The following is a 19,614-nucleotide window of genomic DNA, read 5'->3' as shown; positions in this document are numbered from 1 at the left end:
AATCATAGATTATACATTAAACAACAAGGTTACAATACACGATGCGTATTTGTACATCGTCTTTAGTTTTATAAACTTATAATATTTTACAGAAGAAAGTATACAATTAAAGTATACCATTGAGGGAGTCAGCAACATTCCAGGCCCTAGTGCCATAAAACCTAGACGAGGTTGCTTTTGATCTGAGTCTCACTTTCCCACTATATAATCCTTTTGTAAAAGTGAGACTGAGATCAAAAGTAAGCTAGTCTAAGTTTTATGGCCCCGGGGCCAGATCCCCGAGAGCAGGTCTATTCCCGGAGGCGAAGCCGAACAAAATAGGCTAGGTTGAGGGGAACTGGAATCTTGCTGACTCCCTCAATGGTGTACTTAAACTGTTTTATTATATCGATACAAACAATCAATCAGGAAAGGTTCAAATTAATATAATTCTTTGTGTATCCAACAAGTTATAACGTCAAAATAAATATAATTAAATTGCACGCACGATGTACTGTGACGTAGGCAAGTTATGCTATACGAAAAAGATGAATACGTATAGCCAATCCAAAAGGACGTTACAACTAGAATTAAATGATACGGTTATGAATATTCATGATTTTATTTTTTGGTACTTTTTCTAGATCTTTGGCTAAAAGAAATTACTAAGTGTTCCCAATAGGGGTGTATCAGTTCCTCGAACTGACGCACCGTTTTGGAGGGAATCAGTCTGTTCTGCAGGAATTAGTCTGTTTACGGCGATTCTCAACAAATCAGCAAAATATATCGAATAATTCTTATATACTGAAAAATAACTAGAGGTATAATAATCTCGTTTGACCTTGCTGGTTTTTTCGTTTTGTGGTCAATATAGCTATAGCTATTTTTATCTGTGAATCCAAAATAAAGCTGGACTTTTAACAATCTGCAATCTCCACAATCATCAGAATAAACGACAGAAGTGTTTTTAATATTTTAACAGATGCTTCTGAGATGCTCCAGAATTCTTTTACATTAAAGTTTTTCTATTTCCATGTATTGGTTGCTTTTAATCGAACAATCAAAAATATCAAAACATATTGTTATTCCCTAGGTATTACTTTGATCTCGTGGCGTATTTGAATTCAATGAACTTTCTCACAATCTAACCTTATTATTGTTTTTTTTTTAAAGTAAGGCTTCAAAACGGTTCTTCAGATATTTATTAATAATTGCTTCTAAAAATGACATGTGGTGGTATCGAATGCATACACATTACATCAAAAATTACAAATGTACAAACATTTGAATGAAATTTTAGGCTAAACAGGAAAGTTCATAATTTCATATATACAAGATTTATTATTTATTATTCATAAATACTAAATAAATAACGTTTTGAATTACCTGACCTATGATATTTAAATTCCAATACACCGTTATTGTTGGATTTATTTCGTCTTTTTATTGTTACATGAGCGAACACAGAAGAGATTGACATGCAATAAGAATTAATATAACTCATAACATGGATTTATCTCGTCGCGTTTCACTGTTACCAGTCAGAATAGGATGACTTGCTTCATATTCAATGACGGATAATTTAACATCGTATTCGTCAACAGCTCCAATCCAAAGAGAGCGAGTAGTGATATCATAAGCTATGCTGTACGGTACAAACTCATCTGGAGGGCTCAAAGACAGTTTTGCTATCAATTGACCATCCTTATCGATAATGTGTATTCTCTCTTCCATCTTGTCACAAATCAAAATTCGAGACAACTCATCGGTGCAGATTCCACGTGGCTGGAACTCGAAATCTGGTGGATGCCCAGAGTAGGAGAAACGATATTGCCCGCTATGATCTGTTACCACTACAGCATTAGGGCGCGACACGTCCGATTCGGACACAACAACATCTCTGTTTTGGTTTTCGGTTATAAAGATCGGACAACAATACAGTTCATATATTTTGTCATTGTATTGTATACACTGTATCAATTCTCCATTGTGAGTGTACCGATTGACCTTACCCGTCCTTTTTTCGTGTTTGTACATTCCGATTAGTAGATCTCCAGTAATTTTGGAACTGTATACGCAAAATGGCTTCCACGTAGAGTCTTTTAAAATGATGAACTCAGTTTTATTTTTAAAATCACTTGACAGTTTGATGATGTTATATTTCTTATCAATGTAGATCAGTTCATTATCCTTACTTACAGTGTGTCTACCAAAATATAAAGCATCACCACAACCATCCAACAGAGAATGTTTATCGGAACCTACTGTGCTTGTCAAGAAGAGAGAATCAGGTGTACAACTAAACCAAACATAATCTGTTCCCGTACATGAAATATGATTAGGACCATAACCTGTTGTGGTGACAGACTCCAGTCTTTCAGGATAATATATCGGACATGTTCCTTTAGTCTGCAAGGATTGGTTTCCACTTGAACTCTCAATCGAACTAGAAGTATGGGGATTTTGATCTGCAACATTTGAACTTTTTATAGTAATTTTTAATCTTACATACTGTGGCGCCGTCTAGTTATTTAAATATCAATTGCATATCATAGGCATCTTTGTTGCCTTGAACCAAATTGACTGAGCTGAACGAAATGCCCATTGAAGTCAAATAGTGTAACGTTTAAAGAATTGGGCGTTCGGTAACATTAAAAGGGGTAAGGGCAATTTATTGTTTGACCAAGGGATGAAATATTTTAAGAAAGTATGGTTGGTTTGCGTATAATTAATATTTGTAAATAACACATAAGCGATAACTAATATATTACTATCGTATGTCAAGCGACACCAAACAAAAACCGCATCATTGGACAGGTATTGATATATCTTATCAAGGAAAGAAAACTTTTAAAATTTTGTTTTAAATTTTAACCAACGTAATTATAACATTTTAACTGTGAAAAAGAAACATATACGCATTATATTAAACATATATTATTTCTTTCGTTTTAGGGACGAATTAGACATAAATCAATTTCTACTTGGTATAATAATGAATTGATTTTTCGGAAATATAAAGTTTTCATTCGAATACCTGTTTGTGTCACCTGGTTCTATATAAAGAATTGCTCAGGTGTTTAATACCAGTTTAGGACGACGCGTACAGCGGAAAGTTTAAATTTTTAGAATTGTTTTATTGAAATAAATAAATCATGTGATCCAACTTTATGCCATAATTTTGTATTTGTACATTTAATATGCCAAATATTAAATAGCTGCAGCGTGTCGTTGCTAAATCCACACAGTGTGTTGTTACTTACTAGAATCATAGTATTCAGCTTTCATTTGAAAAGTAATGGATATATTTAAAGGAGAAGACAATTTGACTTACCGGTAGGCCGGGTTAGGTAGTTGTAAACACAAACTCTTTTGTTTAAGTCTGACCAAACCCATAGTTGATAAGTGTTGATGTCATAAGCCAGAAAACATGGGGAAATTAACCCTGGCTGTCTCAATAGAAGATGCCTCAGAAATACGCCGTTCTTATCAAAAACCTGTACTGTGCTGGTTTGAATAGCACAAACCAGGATATGTGACAGCGCGTCAGTGCAGATACCATACGGTCTAAGTCCATCAAGTTTAAATCGATCCTTTCCCTCATGATCAGTCCCCACTACACGCCATCTGTCATCAGACACCACGATATCACCATTATTGTTTTCTACGACATACAAAGGATTATAATAGCGAACTGGTCCTTTTTTCTTGAGTCTACCTGGATATTCGTACCGGTCTATTCTACCATTCGTCAAATATTTCCTCCTGCTGAAAATTTGCTGCATACCGACAAGAACATCCCCGGTATATGGGGAGCAGTGCAGACACTTTGGAATCCATCTAGAATCATTGTCAAACTCACAGTTTTGTAATAAATCATCTTGCAGACTTTTTAGATCTTCGTTCGTTTTGTTCATCAAATCGAAATCTGACATTTCATCTTCAACATCAAGCAGGTCCGATGACACCGAGGAATCGGGGAAGCAAAGAGCAACATCTGTTCTCAAAATCGACTTTTGTAGCAAAGGGGAAGGCATCAACTTAAAGAGGTGGTCGTTACCGACGCAACGCTTCCCTTTCTCTTTAAATTTTACTTCACATAGTATTGCAATCAAATCCTCTACTTTGAATGATCCAATCGTTAACTGTTGGATTCCATGCTCTAAGAAATAAGGACAATCCTTTTTACGGAGAATGTTTTCTTTTTTGATATTTTTTAGAAAGTCTATCGGCCTGTAGGATGACTTTTCATATATCGTTTCAAAGCATTGTATCCAAGCTAGATGAGTATTAGATACATTTTTTTGTTTCAAACATCTGTGTACAAATAATTTATATTTTAACACGTTGTCAAGCAATGTTTTAGACTTTTTTTTCATTAAAAACTCATTCTTTGGGGTATTTGCGTGGCATTTTCTTATATCAATTTTAATTCCTTTCAACATAATCTGTCTAGCAAAGAGAGTTTCATGTTTAATGATGTGAATAGTTTGTGCGATTTGTTGTCGCTTTTGCTCACATGCAGTCCAAATATCTATTAGACTGTGTGTTCTATGTTTCCTGCAGTAAAAGCAAGAAGGAGTCCGACATGTTTGACAGTACTTCTGGACAATCATCCTAGGATGTTTCTCACATCTCTCTTGTAAATCATTGTTACTTCTCTCTCGATATGACGTGACATCGTGGTCTTTATTAGAGAGAACGATCAAATGGTTTTCTTTACATCGTTGACACAGATCAGACTGACAAGTGATACATACAAACTCAAGATCTCCTGAACATTTAGAGCACTGACGTACTCTATACTGTAATACCTTCATAACGTGAAATATGTTTTTTCTTCCAAACGTCTAAACAAATAAAAACAAAAAGAAAAGTAAATATGTTGTCCTTTCTGACATATAATATTTTTCAAATAATATCTGCATATTACAGATATTATTTGAAAAATATTATATGTCAGAAAGGAAAGTGTATATAACTAATCCATTAGTAAGACAAGTCTTTCAATCAAATACTATACAGGTATACTATTTGAAGGCTATTCGGGCGAATTTCTTTTCTCAAACGAATGGTTTGATAATAATCAGTTCTTGGATTGTAACACCTAGCTATAGAACATAATATATTTGAAAAATATTATATTTATAGCGAATTTAAACTACCTTATCTTATGTCTCGTCAGTCATATTCATTTTTTTACACTTATCAATCAAGCAAAACCAGATATAAGCTCGTTCACATCCTTCTGGAATATGATTAAAATACTTCAGAGAAATTAATTGATTAAATTCTCTTTTCAAAATATATTCAATACCACAATTATTAGGAAAGATAACCGAACATTGTAATATTTAACAACTAAATCTGTTTTCTACAAGTAATTTCCGCTTTTTCCCCACGGACATTCCATCTTATTCTATATTTGATAAATTAATACGATAAGCATAGAACTGTTGACTTGGGTAGAGGGCAACATCACGCTAGCCTCCGAGGGACGAAATATTGACTGATGCAAAGTGGAGACAAAATATTTGCCAAAAAAAAAACTACCGGTATATTAAGGTACCATTTGTGGAAGCTAAAACTCGGGACAAAGTATAGTCATATTTTTTTAGACGAGTTAACACCTCAACTCCCTGTTATTCTCCAATTTAAAGCTATACAGACTGAATATACCGGTACTACACATATTAACAAAAAAACTTATTAAAAACTAAGAATTGGGGGTATATGATATCTACTTCACTGCCATATACAGAAACAATTAAAGTTGTTATCAATAAATGAGTTTTGACATCATTACATTTCATGAGCTTTTTATCAAATATCTTCCATATATTATACAAAATAAACTAACCATCTTTGGAAGAAGTGATAATATGAAAATCTAAGATTTCACTTAAGTAGATACTTACCACTTCTGAGATTCAATGTTTCTGCAAGATAAAAAGCGTGCCCTCCGGCTCGTAAAGTATTTGTTTATGGCAACCGTTATGTTCATTCTTGAAAAAGGTATTGGACAAAAAAATCTATGAAATGAATGCGTTTAAATTGATTTATTAAATTCAACCGGGGAAATTAAAGGATAAATAGAACGTATATTTACATAGGCAGTTGTCCCAATTCTGAAAGCAATTGTAACTTGGTAAATAATCCACAGAACTAGGGCTTGTACGTGCTTTTATGTAATCATAAGAATAAAAATGTATTCAGAATGAACCTTTGCCATTCAGTCAAATGAAAGTTAAACGGAATGTCTAAAAAGCTGACTGAATCAGAATGGCATAGTTCGGTCCTTCATTGGATGTTTAGTTAATACTCAGTCACCTTTCAGTTTATTTGATGACAAAGCTTCACTATTTGATAGAAAACAATTTGATATATAGTAACAAAAGACAACAAAGCAGTTTTCAGCCATTAAAAGGACAGAATTATTCAGGAGGGTTCGTAAAGCTCATTCAAAGTAAATTGTAACATTAATTTTTTTCTTTAAGAGCAGAACCTTGTTCTATAAGTTCTTTTTATTTTATAAATTCATGACAAATACTTTAGGTTGTAATCGTGTAAAGTTTGAATTGCCTTAACAGTACCGTAACGACGAATGTTAGAATATTATTGAATATCACGGTAAATCCTGCTGTAAAACAGTTCAGGACAACATATTATAATATTTTGTTCATTCTCACAGTCGGTTTTTGCAATTTATATAGGATCTCTCATGATTTGCGATGGTATATGATTTTTATCCAACGAGTTGTGTGTTTTCTATCCCCGAGCTTTGGCATTTTTTTTATGAATTCATGACAAATAACTGAGACAACATTAAATGTTTCAAATTTATATCTCAACACCCCTCAACTGAATTAATTATTTCCTTTTTCATTCTACGTCAATCAACCGTCTAAACCTACGTAATGATTAACTATGACGTCACGTGGCGTAAGAACACACAGTGGAATATCAAAAATTTATCCTATGAGTGATATCCACCGTATATTGGGATAAACATGTGATAAATTGAAATATGTTTAAAAAGTTATAGATTCGTCATTTCTTAGTTTAACTTGCAACATAGACTATAAACTTTCTGCAAAACCATCGATTTAATCTAAACACATTTATACATCAACATGTATTGGCGAGAATTTTAGTGTGTTAACAGGATATTAACAAAAAGCATAGTAACATTTGTAGGTCGTTTGCACATTCCTAGACAAAAGCCAGAAAAATGATAAAAAGAGAGAGAAAGTCAGACAAGAGGCAAAGAAATGTAAGGATTTTGGGGGGACCACTTTAAGCAGTGGAACGTACTTGGGATTAAAAAGGACTATTTAGGGTTTTCTTATTACGATTGTTTGCCTTATAATCAACGCTATTAAAAGATTTTATTAAATATGTCAATAGTAGTTAGAAATAAGTAGAATATCAACATGCAAAAAATAAAAAAATGTGTATTTGAAATGATACAGTTATTGCTTGATTCGGTATTATAAAGATACATTTTCAAAACAGGTAGCAAATACTGAATTTTATCAAACCAGTCCTTTTTCAAACAAACAATCATTGTTTTCTATTTAAAATATGCAAAGTCATTCACTTTCATTTTTTATACTCTGGTCTTCTAGAGTGGAATTGTTCTTTTACGATAATGCAATTGTAGACCACAGATTCATAGTGCTGCATTATCTAAAGCACCCTCAACAACTTAGGAACGTTAAGTACAATCACATAGTCACATTCAGGGAGAGAGTTTTATCAAATGATGTAATGCACATGCAAACGAAACCTAATCCTAAGATATATAAAATAACTTTGTTCAGCAATCTAAACAGGAAGCTTCAGGAAATCCGTTTACCCTCAACATTATAGCAATTCTTCATTATTCAATATATCCAAACAAAAACACCTACTTGAAATGAGAAAACGCAGAAAATGTTAAATTTTCATTTAATCTAAGATGAAAAAGAAAATCCGCAAATCAAAGGAGATAACAATATTGTGCAGCAGAAGAACTAAATCTCAGCAAAAGTGTTTTAGGATGTATGTTCATTGGGGAATCCGCATTGAAATCGGGGATCCATAAAAAGTAATAAAGTACCTATTTGAATAATTTAAATACGCTGTGCCACTAAAGTACCTTATTTCCTTGAGATTGCATAAAGAAAAAATCCCATTTTTCATTTCTAACTTTATAATTTTACGAAGAGATAAATGGAGGCCAATCCTCTTACCTTTTATCTACATAATATTCCTTTCTTTTGTCGCATGACTTGTTCAAGAAAAGTGTCTAAAATTGCTTATAGCGTTCTTCGGATATTATTTCACTAAAATGCATGATGGAAAGTCGATTATAATGTTCAAAATCCTAATGAATTTTATAAATCATATAGACAACTACTGCCAAAGTTATAATAAAATAAAATGATTGGCAATTTTCTGCATACACCTGAAAAAGACCACTTTTTAATACTGAAGGTATGTAAAAGGTGTTGAAGCAAAACAAAAAGAAAATGTGTTTATTAATCAAACCGCAGCAAAATATACCGTGAATAAATTCATCTTGCATTGTATTCGGGGAAAAAATATACATGTAAAATGTCCTGGAAAACTTCGATTCCTATCTAAAATAAAATATAAAATCGCAGATGCATTGAACGAGGTGGTCAAACAGAGAATGCGAGTTTCTGGAAGGCAACTATTTTGAAAAATCAGTGATATTCGTAAGGAAATGAATTAACAAATTCCTTATTCTGCTAGAAATGTCCCTGGCTAAATCTTTAAGGGGTTAAAAAAACAAACATCCATTGCTTTCAAAAGACCAAAAAAGCCAGAATGTTGAATTCTTATGTCGTCAAAAATTATTTTGTGGTATAAATTTTACGGTAATGGCTTAAATCAATACCGCAATAGAAGAGATGTCTTCAATATTGATTATAAAACAAACGACAACAATGTCTTTCTTCGGTTTTAAGATGGCCACTCCTTTAAGGGACAATTCTAGGTTCTGCCGTTCAGAATTATGCTCATTGTAAAGTTTCCGTTGGCATAAGCTTATGCTTTACAACTTCTAGTGAGATGTCTTTTGGCAAATTTATGCCAGATAAAGTAGTGCTTGTTCGGATATCATAGTCTAAATTGATTGCGATTCCGTCAACAAAATTGTCATTCCAACAAATTCTAACGATTGCCTAGGCAAGAGACCTCAAATCAGGCAAATATTCGCAGCTTATTTATTGTGTACGAAATGTTTCTTTTTAACCCTGGCTCTGTAAGTCCTCGGATAAAACAATAATCATGTCCATTGAATCATAAAGGTATTGTATAAGTCAATGAAGAAATCGGCTCAACAGAGGTATTTCACCAACCCAATATTCCTGTTGATGTCATATTTGAGATCTCTCATTTAGAGTGTTTATATTGTTTATAATGATTCTATACATAGTTTATATGTGAGAGGTGAGTTGCGTTTGTTATAACGTTTGGTGATATTCTACAGAATACAGTCGAGTTTGGCCTTCCAGGTTTTTTGTGTCTTCATGTCCATTGCTATTGCTATTTTTTCTGTGAAACCAAAATGTAGCTGGATTTTAAATAATCTCCTATCACCGATGTCATCCGAATAAAGGGCATTAATATTTCCAATGTTTCGACAGCCATCTTCATGGCAGTATTGTACCTCCCTGTCTGATCGATAAATTTCTACGTTCGCCAATGTACTAGAGGCTTTGAAAGTCTTTTCAAAAACAGATTGTCCTATTTCCATCTCCTGATTTTTCTTTATGAGGCAATCAAAAATGTCTGAACACATAGATACACCTTCTTCGTTGGTATATCTACAAACTGGGAGATGTTCACCATCAACAAAGGGAACATCTGTCGCAACCCCATAGTACGCCCTACTCCTACGAACTACGCATTCAGAGACTTCTTGTACTTCGTGCAGCTGATGCCCCTGTTCTATCCTTTTCTGAGCTACAATCTCAGCACTGTGTCCAAACAACACCGCCCCCTTCATTACCGCAATGCTGCCATCTCGCGGATTAACAATTGTCTTGTCTGGAAATTCCCTCTTAATTGCATCTTGCAGGAGTGGGCATTCGGAGAATCCCCCGACAAGCAATATTATATTGATACCTTTTACGTCTTTCTCAGCGAACAAATTTTTCAAGTGTTTCACAATATCTTTGATTGGACCAGCAAAAACTGTCTCAATTAAGTAAGTTTCATCAATGCGCATCTTTGGACCGTTACATTTTATCTTCTTTTTTAAATCCATTTCTTGTATTCGTTTAGAAATAGCATTTTTACTGTGTCCATTTAAATGTGTAAATGCGTCAATCAGTCTACCTAAACTTGAAAAAGTTATTAGTTCTTTCTCCTTTTCGTTTGGATTTTTTAGCCCAATACCCCGTTTTTTAACTTCAATACTTCTCAGCAATTCATGCCAATCTGATGGCGATTTGTTCTGAAATCTTTCCACCACGTCTTTTCTAAATATGTCATTTAAAAGATTGATAAAAAGCATGTCCACATTTGTTCCCCCTACTGCATCTCCAGATGCGCAATGCAACTCCCGTAGGGCTTGGTTGTTTTCAACTTTGTAAGCCGTCACATCCACTGTTCCTCCTGAATATCAAAAGGCAACATCTTAGGCTATCATTGTATTCAATGTCAAAATACTTTCAATAATAACAGAAGTAAATACGATGTTGGCGTACCTCCACAATCGATGACCATGAACTTGCTGCCAGGTTCAAACATCTGTACCTTGATATCAACTGCTTTTTTGGTCAGTGCTAACTGCTTACAGAGCAGAGCAGCGGACTCTGGTTCCAGCGCCAAAACCAAGTGGTCGTCTCTAATACCAGCCTAAAAAGTCAAGTCAACGTATCAGGGCAGCGGAATACAACCTAAAGTAAATCATGTAAAAAGTCAAACAGAACGTCCAAAACAACAAATTGACAACAAGACAACGCATTAACTATACAATACGTGACATTGGAATAACGTTTTATAAAAACCTGTATAGCAGCATCACGCATGAACTGTTTCGCTTGATCAGACCAAATTGCAGGAACTGTTAGGACCCACAAGATGTCGTCCGACCAAGACGAGTCATTACTATCCACAATATTGGAATCAGAACGTTCAGAGTGTGTTTCCTGTTTTCTTGTGGACACAGAGGTATGACGTTGCTCTTGTGACGTATCTGAATTCAATGAACTTCCTTTACAATCATCTCTTATTGTTGTTTTAAGCAGTAAGGCTTCAAAGTGGTCTTTCAGATATTTAATTGCTTCTGAAAATACCTTCAAAGCTGGAAGTTTCTTCCCATTTTCTGCACTTAGTTTCAATTTCTTTAATTTTTGCTTCGCCATCTGTAATAAAATACAATAATTTGTTCTGCTTATCAATGAATAACAAAATTACAAATAATATTAAGGTGGCTCTATACACCCACAGTTTATTCCAATTTTCAATAGAAGACCACAAAACATATACTTATCAAATATCAAAATGATGATAGGGGTACTATGGGAATTTTTAAAGAATATTTAAATGTTTTTTCGTGTTTTTGTAAAATAATTGTCATAAAGTTAACTATTAACAAATTGAGAGAATTTTTTTGTTATTTGTTGGATATTTCCTTCGGACACCTAAAAATAAATATAATACTTCTTAACATTCAAAAATGTTATTTTTGCAATTTTTTTTAGCATTTCCCCAAAACATAATTTTTCATATTTTCTTACTCTGTTGACAAATCATCTGAAAAGGCTGCTTGATGTTATAAGAAAATGTAAATTTAATAACTTTGACATAAAAAATTTGAATGAAAATCTTTGCAAATAAACACAAAAAATATTTTAAATTTTATTTGGTATGAAAGTTCCTCAGATAAGAGTTATCGTTCCTAAGTCCCAAGGCCAAAACATCTTGGGGACTTTTCATTTCTAAATTGAAGAATATTTCCTAAATATCATGATGGAATGATAAATACATACATATTTCATTATAGACCTATATCATAAGTGAATTTATTCGCATTTATGCAAAACTAAGTAAAACAAGATATCTGTGAGCCAATGCTCACTAGTGATACCCCCACTCTGATGTGAATATGCAAAATAAAGTCGATATTTAACAGAAAGCTGGCATCCGATTGGTACAGAAATATATCCCACAATATGGCATGCAAAAACAAAAAGTGTGTAAAAATTTCAAGCATCTGCGATAAATAGTTGCTGAGAAATCTTTGACGGAAATTTGTTTGAAAGTTTTGGCTAAAAATAAACAAAGTACTCATTAAACAGGAAGTTGACGTCCGATTGGTACAAAACTAAATCTCACGTTATAACATACCTATACAAATACTGTGTAAAAATTTCAAGCATCTGCGATAAACAGTTCCTGAGAATTCTTTGACAAAAATGTGTTTGAAAATATTGGCTAAAAATAAACGAAGTCGTCATTTAACAGGAAGTTGACGTCTGATTGGTACAAAAATATATCCCACGATATGGCATACTTATACAAATATTGTGTAAAAATTTCAAGCTTTTGCGATAAAAAGTTGCTGAGAAATCTTTGAAAAAAATTTGTTTGAAAATTTTGGTTAAAAAATAAGCAAAGTCGTCATTTAACTGGAAGTTGACGTCCGATTGGTACAAAAATATATATCACGATATGACATGTCTTAACAAACACTGTGTAAAAATTTCAAGCATCTGCAATAAATAGTTGCTGAGATAAATGCGAAAGACATTTTTGTTACGGACGGACAGACGGACAAACAGACAGACAGACACACAAGGGTAAAACAGTATACCCCCTCTCCTTCGGAGCGGAGGTATACTAAATAAAGGGGAAAATTAACTAACAGGATTTATGTATCCTAACCTGAGAGAAATTCAAAGCCACCCTCCCATCCCCTTATGGTGGGTGGGAACATCAGTCAATATTACTGTGGATTAAAGTATATTATAATTGAAATACTTTCACCGGTTTAGATTTTTCTTTCACAGTATTCAACCAAAAAATACGTTTTAGAAAACTTTGGAAAGTTAAAAATTTTATTGTTCTCTGTAAGTAACCTTGATAAATATTTTGAAAAAACACAACATGTTAGACATGTGGGGAAAACGCTATTGGGCTTTCAAATAATAAATGCATAATCAGTAGGAACGTCAATTTTACTCGGCTTGCTTAGTCGATTAATCGGGGGCCTCAGTTAAGCGAGAGTCGAGTACTAGACGATTTTTGAAACTGTGTGTCCTTTTCAAATCAACTAATGCTACTGTCACATTATTTTATCTTGATATAAAAAAAATTAAAAACTTTTTATGATATGTACGAAATGTATTTGATTTGAAATAAATTGACAAATACTTTATCTCAATATCCGTTAGCAAATGTCTAATTTGTAAATTTGATCTACAAAATCAAAAGAGAAACGCTCAAAAATAGACCAGTGTCACCGATGTCCAACAGGGTGTAACTTGCACATCAAAAATGCCGAGAAAAAAAAACTTATTTTCATTCGTAGCCCAAAAACTGCTAAAAAAAATGAAATAAAACTCATGTTATTTCTAATGATTTGAAGTTTAACACATTTGTTAGGAGTTGTGAAACCAAAAAATGAACCTTAAGAATGTATAGAAAGATAACAGCACTATAACAGCACTGATTTCTCAAAATTACAAATATAAAAAAAACAACTTTACTAATATTTCATACGATTACAAGCGAGATTTATTGGAATTATGCTATCACAAAACTAACAAATACACTAAAAAAATCTAATAGTTTAATTAAGGCTGTCCATCAAAAATTCAGAAAGTTGCTGACTTTACTTTTTGAGGATCTTTTTAAGTATAACTGTTCTAATTTTTCTGGTTGAAAACACCCATGTGTTATAATGCATATGTACGAGTAATTTAAATAAATGTGCATTGTATCCTATATCAAATATAATGGATTCGTAATTACAACGTAGAGTTACCTGGCAAATGAAAACACTAATATACCTACCATATCGTCTTGATACAGCTTCATTTTAAATCTTTTGAAATAAAGCCACTCAGTAACGTTGTCTTCTTCAATTTCATCTTCGACTTTTTCATTGACGCTATCATCACTATCATCACTATCATTGCTATCGTCTTCTTCGTCAATCTCTAGTTTTTCTTGGGCTTTTTCAGCTAGCTTTCTATATTTCTTTTCTGCCTCGTACCCAAATGAATGGAAGTTTTCCGACTTATCGAATAGAATACAAGTCGGAGTTTTTGGTGTCATCATTTCCTCGTTCGACCATGATGGATTGCACTCAATATTTAATGGGTTCCTCTCATAGTCTGGTCGCATGGAATAAGCATAGCCACTGTATGTCGTCCCAAAGTCAATGGCGCACACAACGGGCCAAGGACTGAAGTAATTGTCCATTCTGAAACGGAATATTTCAATATATATTCTAAGCCGCCGTTTAGCTACTTTCAGTTTGGGTCTATGTCATTACGCGTTGTCAAAACTTCCGCGATGTATATTTTAGGACAATGGATGTTAAAAACCCACTGTGAAAAGGATCCTCGACAAAATAGATAGTTTCGTTTCTGATATCTTATTGCTTATAATCTTCATTTCATTTTATTCTTGTTTTCAAGCTTGGTCGGTCAGTGTTATCAATGATTACCTCGGGAGGGAGTGGGGCTTTTTTATCCCATCACAATGAAATGAATTTTCATGTTCACAATAATTTTAACCCGGACAAATTAACACAATCTGTTGTAATCAATATATTAAAAGAGGGTTGTTCGGAAATTATTAAGACATTTCCTCCCTTGAGAAAAAAGATAAACCATTGAAATTTCACTAAAATGTTAACCAGGATGCAATTCATTAATGTGAAAATTTCCAGTTAAATACATCATTAGATCATTTCTGGTAAGCTGACGAACTTGGTTACGTTCAGTGACCCGGTGCAACCCCAAACTCATCGCAGCGTCATTTCCTTGCTAAAGCGTTTCCTTGCTCGTGTGTTTTAACCGCATTAAAAACCAAACGAAAAACATAAATTATTCTTCATTCCTCACCCATTTTTATTTTCATTTTGAAATAACAACGTTTACGTATCTTCTCCATTTTTGATTTTTTTGTGGAAAATATCGAGTTATATCTACCCATATGTCAATTGTCCGTGAAACGTCTGTTTAAGATCATCCTGCACATTTTTAAGAACTGTTGACATCAGTTTTTGTGTAAAAAGTAGTAGATATAGTGTCCCTTTCTTTTAATTCTAGTTAAAAAGAAAGATTTTAAAAATCCGATAAAATGAAGCTCTTGACTCCTTTATATTGTATAGTTCTTGTTTAAGTAATTTTTTGGCATGTAAAGGTCCTATTCAGTGTTCTTCCCACCAATTTGATGCATTTTCACTGCGCGCCTTGACATCAAAATTCAATAAATCTTCGTGGTCAGATTTCTACAACTTGGATTACTTGTACTATCTCCGTATTTCAGCTCGAACACTAGTGAAACTTGCACAAGTTAGTCATCAAAAAATAGCAAAATGAACATAAACAATTTGATTTCCTTTACTATTAAAAGTTGATCCACCGACAATTAGTAATTGTGTGAGTTTATTAATCTCCGAGTTTATCCCTGCACCGGGTACCCTGACCACTATCGTAAACAAAATATTCAATATTTTTTAATGCTACTTTGTTCCAGTATTTTTTAAAAGGTTTTTTCAATGGTCATTCCAGTTTTTACCGATATTTGTCACTTAGAAAGGAAATTATTTATGTTGTCTCAATAATTTACGAACAACCTCGTAAGAAACCCAGACACCCGACGTTGTTCATTGTTGCATGAACCTTGTCGTTAATAGAGTCATGCATATTGAAGTAGTAAAATATTTTTCGTTTAAGTTAACGTTTTAAAAATCAATGGTACCATGAGGATACATTGATTCTTTCAGAAATAAGACATTAACACTAGTCCCAATGTTTTGTTGCGCGCTTGCACAATGCTGTGCGTTGGTTTTGTTAAAATGGGGATTCTGTGAGAAAATGAAAGATGTGGAAAGGGAGAAAATAGATAATGGATAAGTAAACATGATACATAAAATATTATGAAGGTGTGTTTTTTACACTCTACTTACTAACATTCTATTATGATAACATTATACCGAAATATTATATATATATCTGGTTTTTGTTAGCAATTGAAAATAAATAATACTTTTCATACCATAAAATTCCATGATAAGTGTATAAGATCAGCAAGATAATCAAACTAATACAACAAAAGGTCGTAAAAGTTGTTTAACTCGAACACAGATATTGAGGGGGATAAGAGGGGTCTTGCCACTTTCTATTTGGTGGGGGGGGGGGGGGGGGGACAGGATACGTCAGATTTATATGGAAGGAGCGTTTGTCCAAATAATTCGTAGTTATCAAAACTGGCGGTGGGTGTAATAGAAGCAGTAGTTGTACAACCCACTTCCCTCATTTTATCCGCGCCTGAAACGAGAAAGAGAAAGAGAAAGATGCTTTAAAATACTATATTTGGCTACTTTGTTAAACGACCTAAAGCTGACATGAATTCATAAATACGCATTATTTCCCTTTTATCTCCGACTACCGCCATATTAGTTGTCGATCTCTATTGTTCTGCTCATCGCTACACACCCCCTATATAAGCTGAGAGCACTATTCATGCTTCATCGCATTCAGGAATTTCATACACCTGAACACGTTACCTTGGACGAAAAGACGTATAGAAACGCGTTTTGAAGAAAAATAAAATGACAACCACTGCACTGGCAAGATATATCCAATGCACGATGAAACAAGACAGACTGAAATCCAGGCACAGATACTTAAAAAATTCCTCGATAATTGTGGACCATTTTCCTGTGTGTGTTATAACATCGCACATGCGCAAACAACACACTGTGGCAGATCGAGCAATTTCAATGATATCATGGATATTAGAAACGGTGCGTTTTTGTTGGAACGGATGGAAACGATTTTACGTTGTCACTTTCTGGGATTTACTTTCATTATCTACTGTGTTCGATGTAGTGCCGCCGGGGTTTTCAAACAGACGCAGACGTTATTCACTCTGTATGAACGACACACGTGTTTGATGTGAATGCGTAGTGAGGCAGCACTGTATGTGCAAAATAATAAAGATATTTGGGAAATCCTTTCACAGAATAAATATATTTTGTATTTCATTGATTGTTGTTTTCTTTATTCTTTACTACAAAAATTTTACTACAATGTGTAGTTCATGCATTTAGAAGTCCGTGCAGCCTGAATGCCTCGATCGGAAAGCAACCGACCGTAACTTTCTCAACCGGTATATATACCGCAGTGGTAGGAGAGGAGCGATCGAAACTAATATGGCGACCATGCAAATGCTTTTATGAATTCATGTCAGCTTTAATAGTGCTTTTTTCATATATCAAATGATACGACTGTGAATATTAAAAATACAATATCTTTTCCCCAAACTTTCTTGTTTACATTTTAATTCAAATTATCTGGTTCCTTCAAGGAGTTTTGAAAACAGAATGTCTTTAGATAATGTTTGAGTACTAACAGTTTCCTATGACAATTAAAGCGGTTTGAGAGGTGTTTATTCGTGTACGCAACTTACGAATTTTTAAAAGATCTGAATGATATCGATGTGACCTTATCAAATACATGTGTAACGAACATGTATATAATAACTACTTGAATTCTAACAAACGTTACACTTGCGTCTCTACGTAATAATGATTTAAGTCATCTTAGTTTAGGCTATTCCTATGATAGCTTTGGTCTCAATCTAACATGTAGGTTTGACGTAGAAAATACCTTAATGTTTCCCAAGATTTGTACTATAAACTATAAAAAAGAATCCTAGGAAATTGTTGTTTAAATAACTGCTGATTTTTCCTTGTAACTTGATACATAATCCACAGAACTAGGGCTTGTACGTGCTTTTATGTAATCATAAGAATAAACAAGAGGCCCAGGGGCCACATCGCTCACCTGAGCAACAATTGCCTTAATTCTGATCAAATTAGCATTACAGTTTCAAAATATCTTGTACAGTAGATCTTGCTAAAAAAATTGAAAATCTGCCAATTTTTATCCACCTCTTTCTTTTGGTAAATACCAAGCCCCTTTTGCTGTTGTACCTGTAAGAAGATTTTTCTCTATTCCTATATACCCCCCCCCCCATTTTGTGGCCCCACTTTTCTCTAGGGTATCATGGTTTCATCAAACTTATATCTGCATAACCTGTGCTTTCACACTAAGTACTGAGTTTTGGACTGAAAAACTTTCCCATAATATTTTTTAAGATTTTCTCTAAATATTCCTATGTAAAAATTCAAACTGCCATCACGGACCCGCCCTACCACTAGGGACTGTGATTTTAAAATTACAATATCCGAGGATGCCTCTACACAAGTTAAAGCTTTTCTGGCCAAATGGTCTTTAAAAAGAAGACTTTTAAAGATTTTCTCTATATATTCCTATGTAAAAATGCATCCCCCACTGTGGCCTCACCATACCACTGGACTATTATTTTAAAAAACTTGAATCTATACAATTTGGAAATGCTGCCACTCAGATTTGGGCTTTCCTGGCCTAATAGTTTTGAGAAGAAGATTTTTTAGAGATTTTCTCAATGTATAAAAATGTATCCCCCATTGTGGCCCCGCCCTACCCCCAGGGACCATGATTTGAACAAACTTGAATCTACATTATCTGAGGATGGTTACCCGCCAATTTGAGCTTTCTTGGTCAAATAGTATTTGAGAAGAAGATTTTTAAAGATTGTTCTATATATTCCTATGTAAAACTTGATCCCCCAATTGTGGCCCCACCCTACCCTCAGGGACCATGATTTGAACAAACTTGAATCTACAATACCTGAGAATGCTTCCATTCAAATTTGAGCTTTCCTGGCCTAATAGTTTTTGAGAAGAAGATTTTCTCTATATATTCCTATGTAAAACTTGATCCCCCAATTGTGGCCCCACCCTACCCCCCGGGGACCATGATTTGAACGAGCTTGAATCTACACTATCTGAGGATGCTTCCACTCAAATTTGAGCTTTTCTGGCCAAATATGTTTTGAGAAGAAGATTTTTAAAGATTTTCTTAATATATTCCTATGTAAAACTTGATCCCCCAATTGTGGCCCCACCCTACCCCCGGGGACCATGATTTGAACAAATTTGAAACTACACTACCTGTGGATGCTCCCATTTTAATTTGAGCTTTTCTGGCCAAATAGTTTTTGAGAAGAAGATTTTTAAAGATTTTCTCTATATATTCCTATGTAAAACTTGATCCCCCAATTGTGGCCCCACCCTACCCCCCGGGGACCATGATTTGAACGAGCTTGAATCTACACTACCTGTTGATGCTCCCATTTTAATTTGAGCTTTTCTGGCCAAATAGTTTTTGAGAAGAAGATTTTTAAATATTTTCTTTATATATTCCTATGTAAAACTTGATCCCCTTCTTGTGGCCCCTCCCTACCCCCGGGGACCATGATTTGAACAAACTTAAATCTACACTACCTGAGGATGCCTCCACACAAGTTTTAGCTTTTCAGGCCGAATAGTTT

The 19,614-nt window shown here is 34.0% G+C and overlaps 2 protein-coding genes across 2 annotated transcripts; both read right to left on the bottom strand.

Annotated features, from left to right (window-relative positions):
• Positions 1-1,172: 1,172 nt before the first annotated feature.
• On the bottom strand, positions 1,173-4,871 carry LOC109617939 (uncharacterized). Its single transcript, XM_020065000.3, has 2 exons — positions 3,314-4,871; positions 1,173-2,447 (listed from the first exon to the last, which is right to left on the bottom strand). Exons 1-2 carry the CDS (start codon positions 4,797-4,799, stop codon positions 1,480-1,482), a joined length of 2,454 nt encoding a protein of 817 aa, XP_019920559.3. The 5' UTR covers positions 4,800-4,871; the 3' UTR covers positions 1,173-1,479.
• Positions 4,872-8,483: 3,612 nt separating this feature from the next.
• LOC105322654 (heat shock 70 kDa protein 12A) lies at positions 8,484-14,939 on the bottom strand. Its single transcript, XM_011421499.4, has 4 exons — positions 14,014-14,939; positions 11,004-11,360; positions 10,701-10,851; positions 8,484-10,608 (listed from the first exon to the last, which is right to left on the bottom strand). Exons 1-4 carry the CDS (start codon positions 14,422-14,424, stop codon positions 9,473-9,475), a joined length of 2,055 nt encoding a protein of 684 aa, XP_011419801.3. The 5' UTR covers positions 14,425-14,939; the 3' UTR covers positions 8,484-9,472.
• Positions 14,940-19,614: the final 4,675 nt, after the last annotated feature.

The sequence above is a fragment of the Magallana gigas genome, chromosome 8, assembly GCF_963853765.1.
Source record: "Magallana gigas chromosome 8, xbMagGiga1.1, whole genome shotgun sequence".
Taxonomy (NCBI): Eukaryota; Metazoa; Mollusca; class Bivalvia; order Ostreida; family Ostreidae; genus Magallana; species Magallana gigas.
This window is presented reverse-complemented; position numbering and strand designations above follow the sequence as displayed.

What these genes read in the sequence shown, in the direction of transcription:
- LOC105322654 (XM_011421499.4), bottom strand. Translation starts at nt 14,424, where the DNA reads ATGGACAATTACTTCAGTCCTTGGCCCGTTGTGTGCGCCATTGACTTT. An exon ending in AGCTGTATCAAGACGATATG is followed by an intron (nt 11,361 to 14,013) that starts GTAGGTATATTA and finishes ATTTTATTACAG; the next exon opens with ATGGCGAAGCAAAAATTAAA. An exon ending in CATGGTCATCGATTGTGGAG is followed by an intron (nt 10,609 to 10,700) that starts GTACGCCAACAT and finishes TTTGATATTCAG; the next exon opens with GAGGAACAGTGGATGTGACG.
- LOC109617939 (XM_020065000.3), bottom strand. Translation starts at nt 4,799, where the DNA reads ATGAAGGTATTACAGTATAGAGTACGTCAGTGCTCTAAATGTTCAGGA. An exon ending in CTACCTAACCCGGCCTACCG is followed by an intron (nt 2,448 to 3,313) that starts GTAAGTCAAATT and finishes CAAATGTTGCAG; the next exon opens with ATCAAAATCCCCATACTTCT.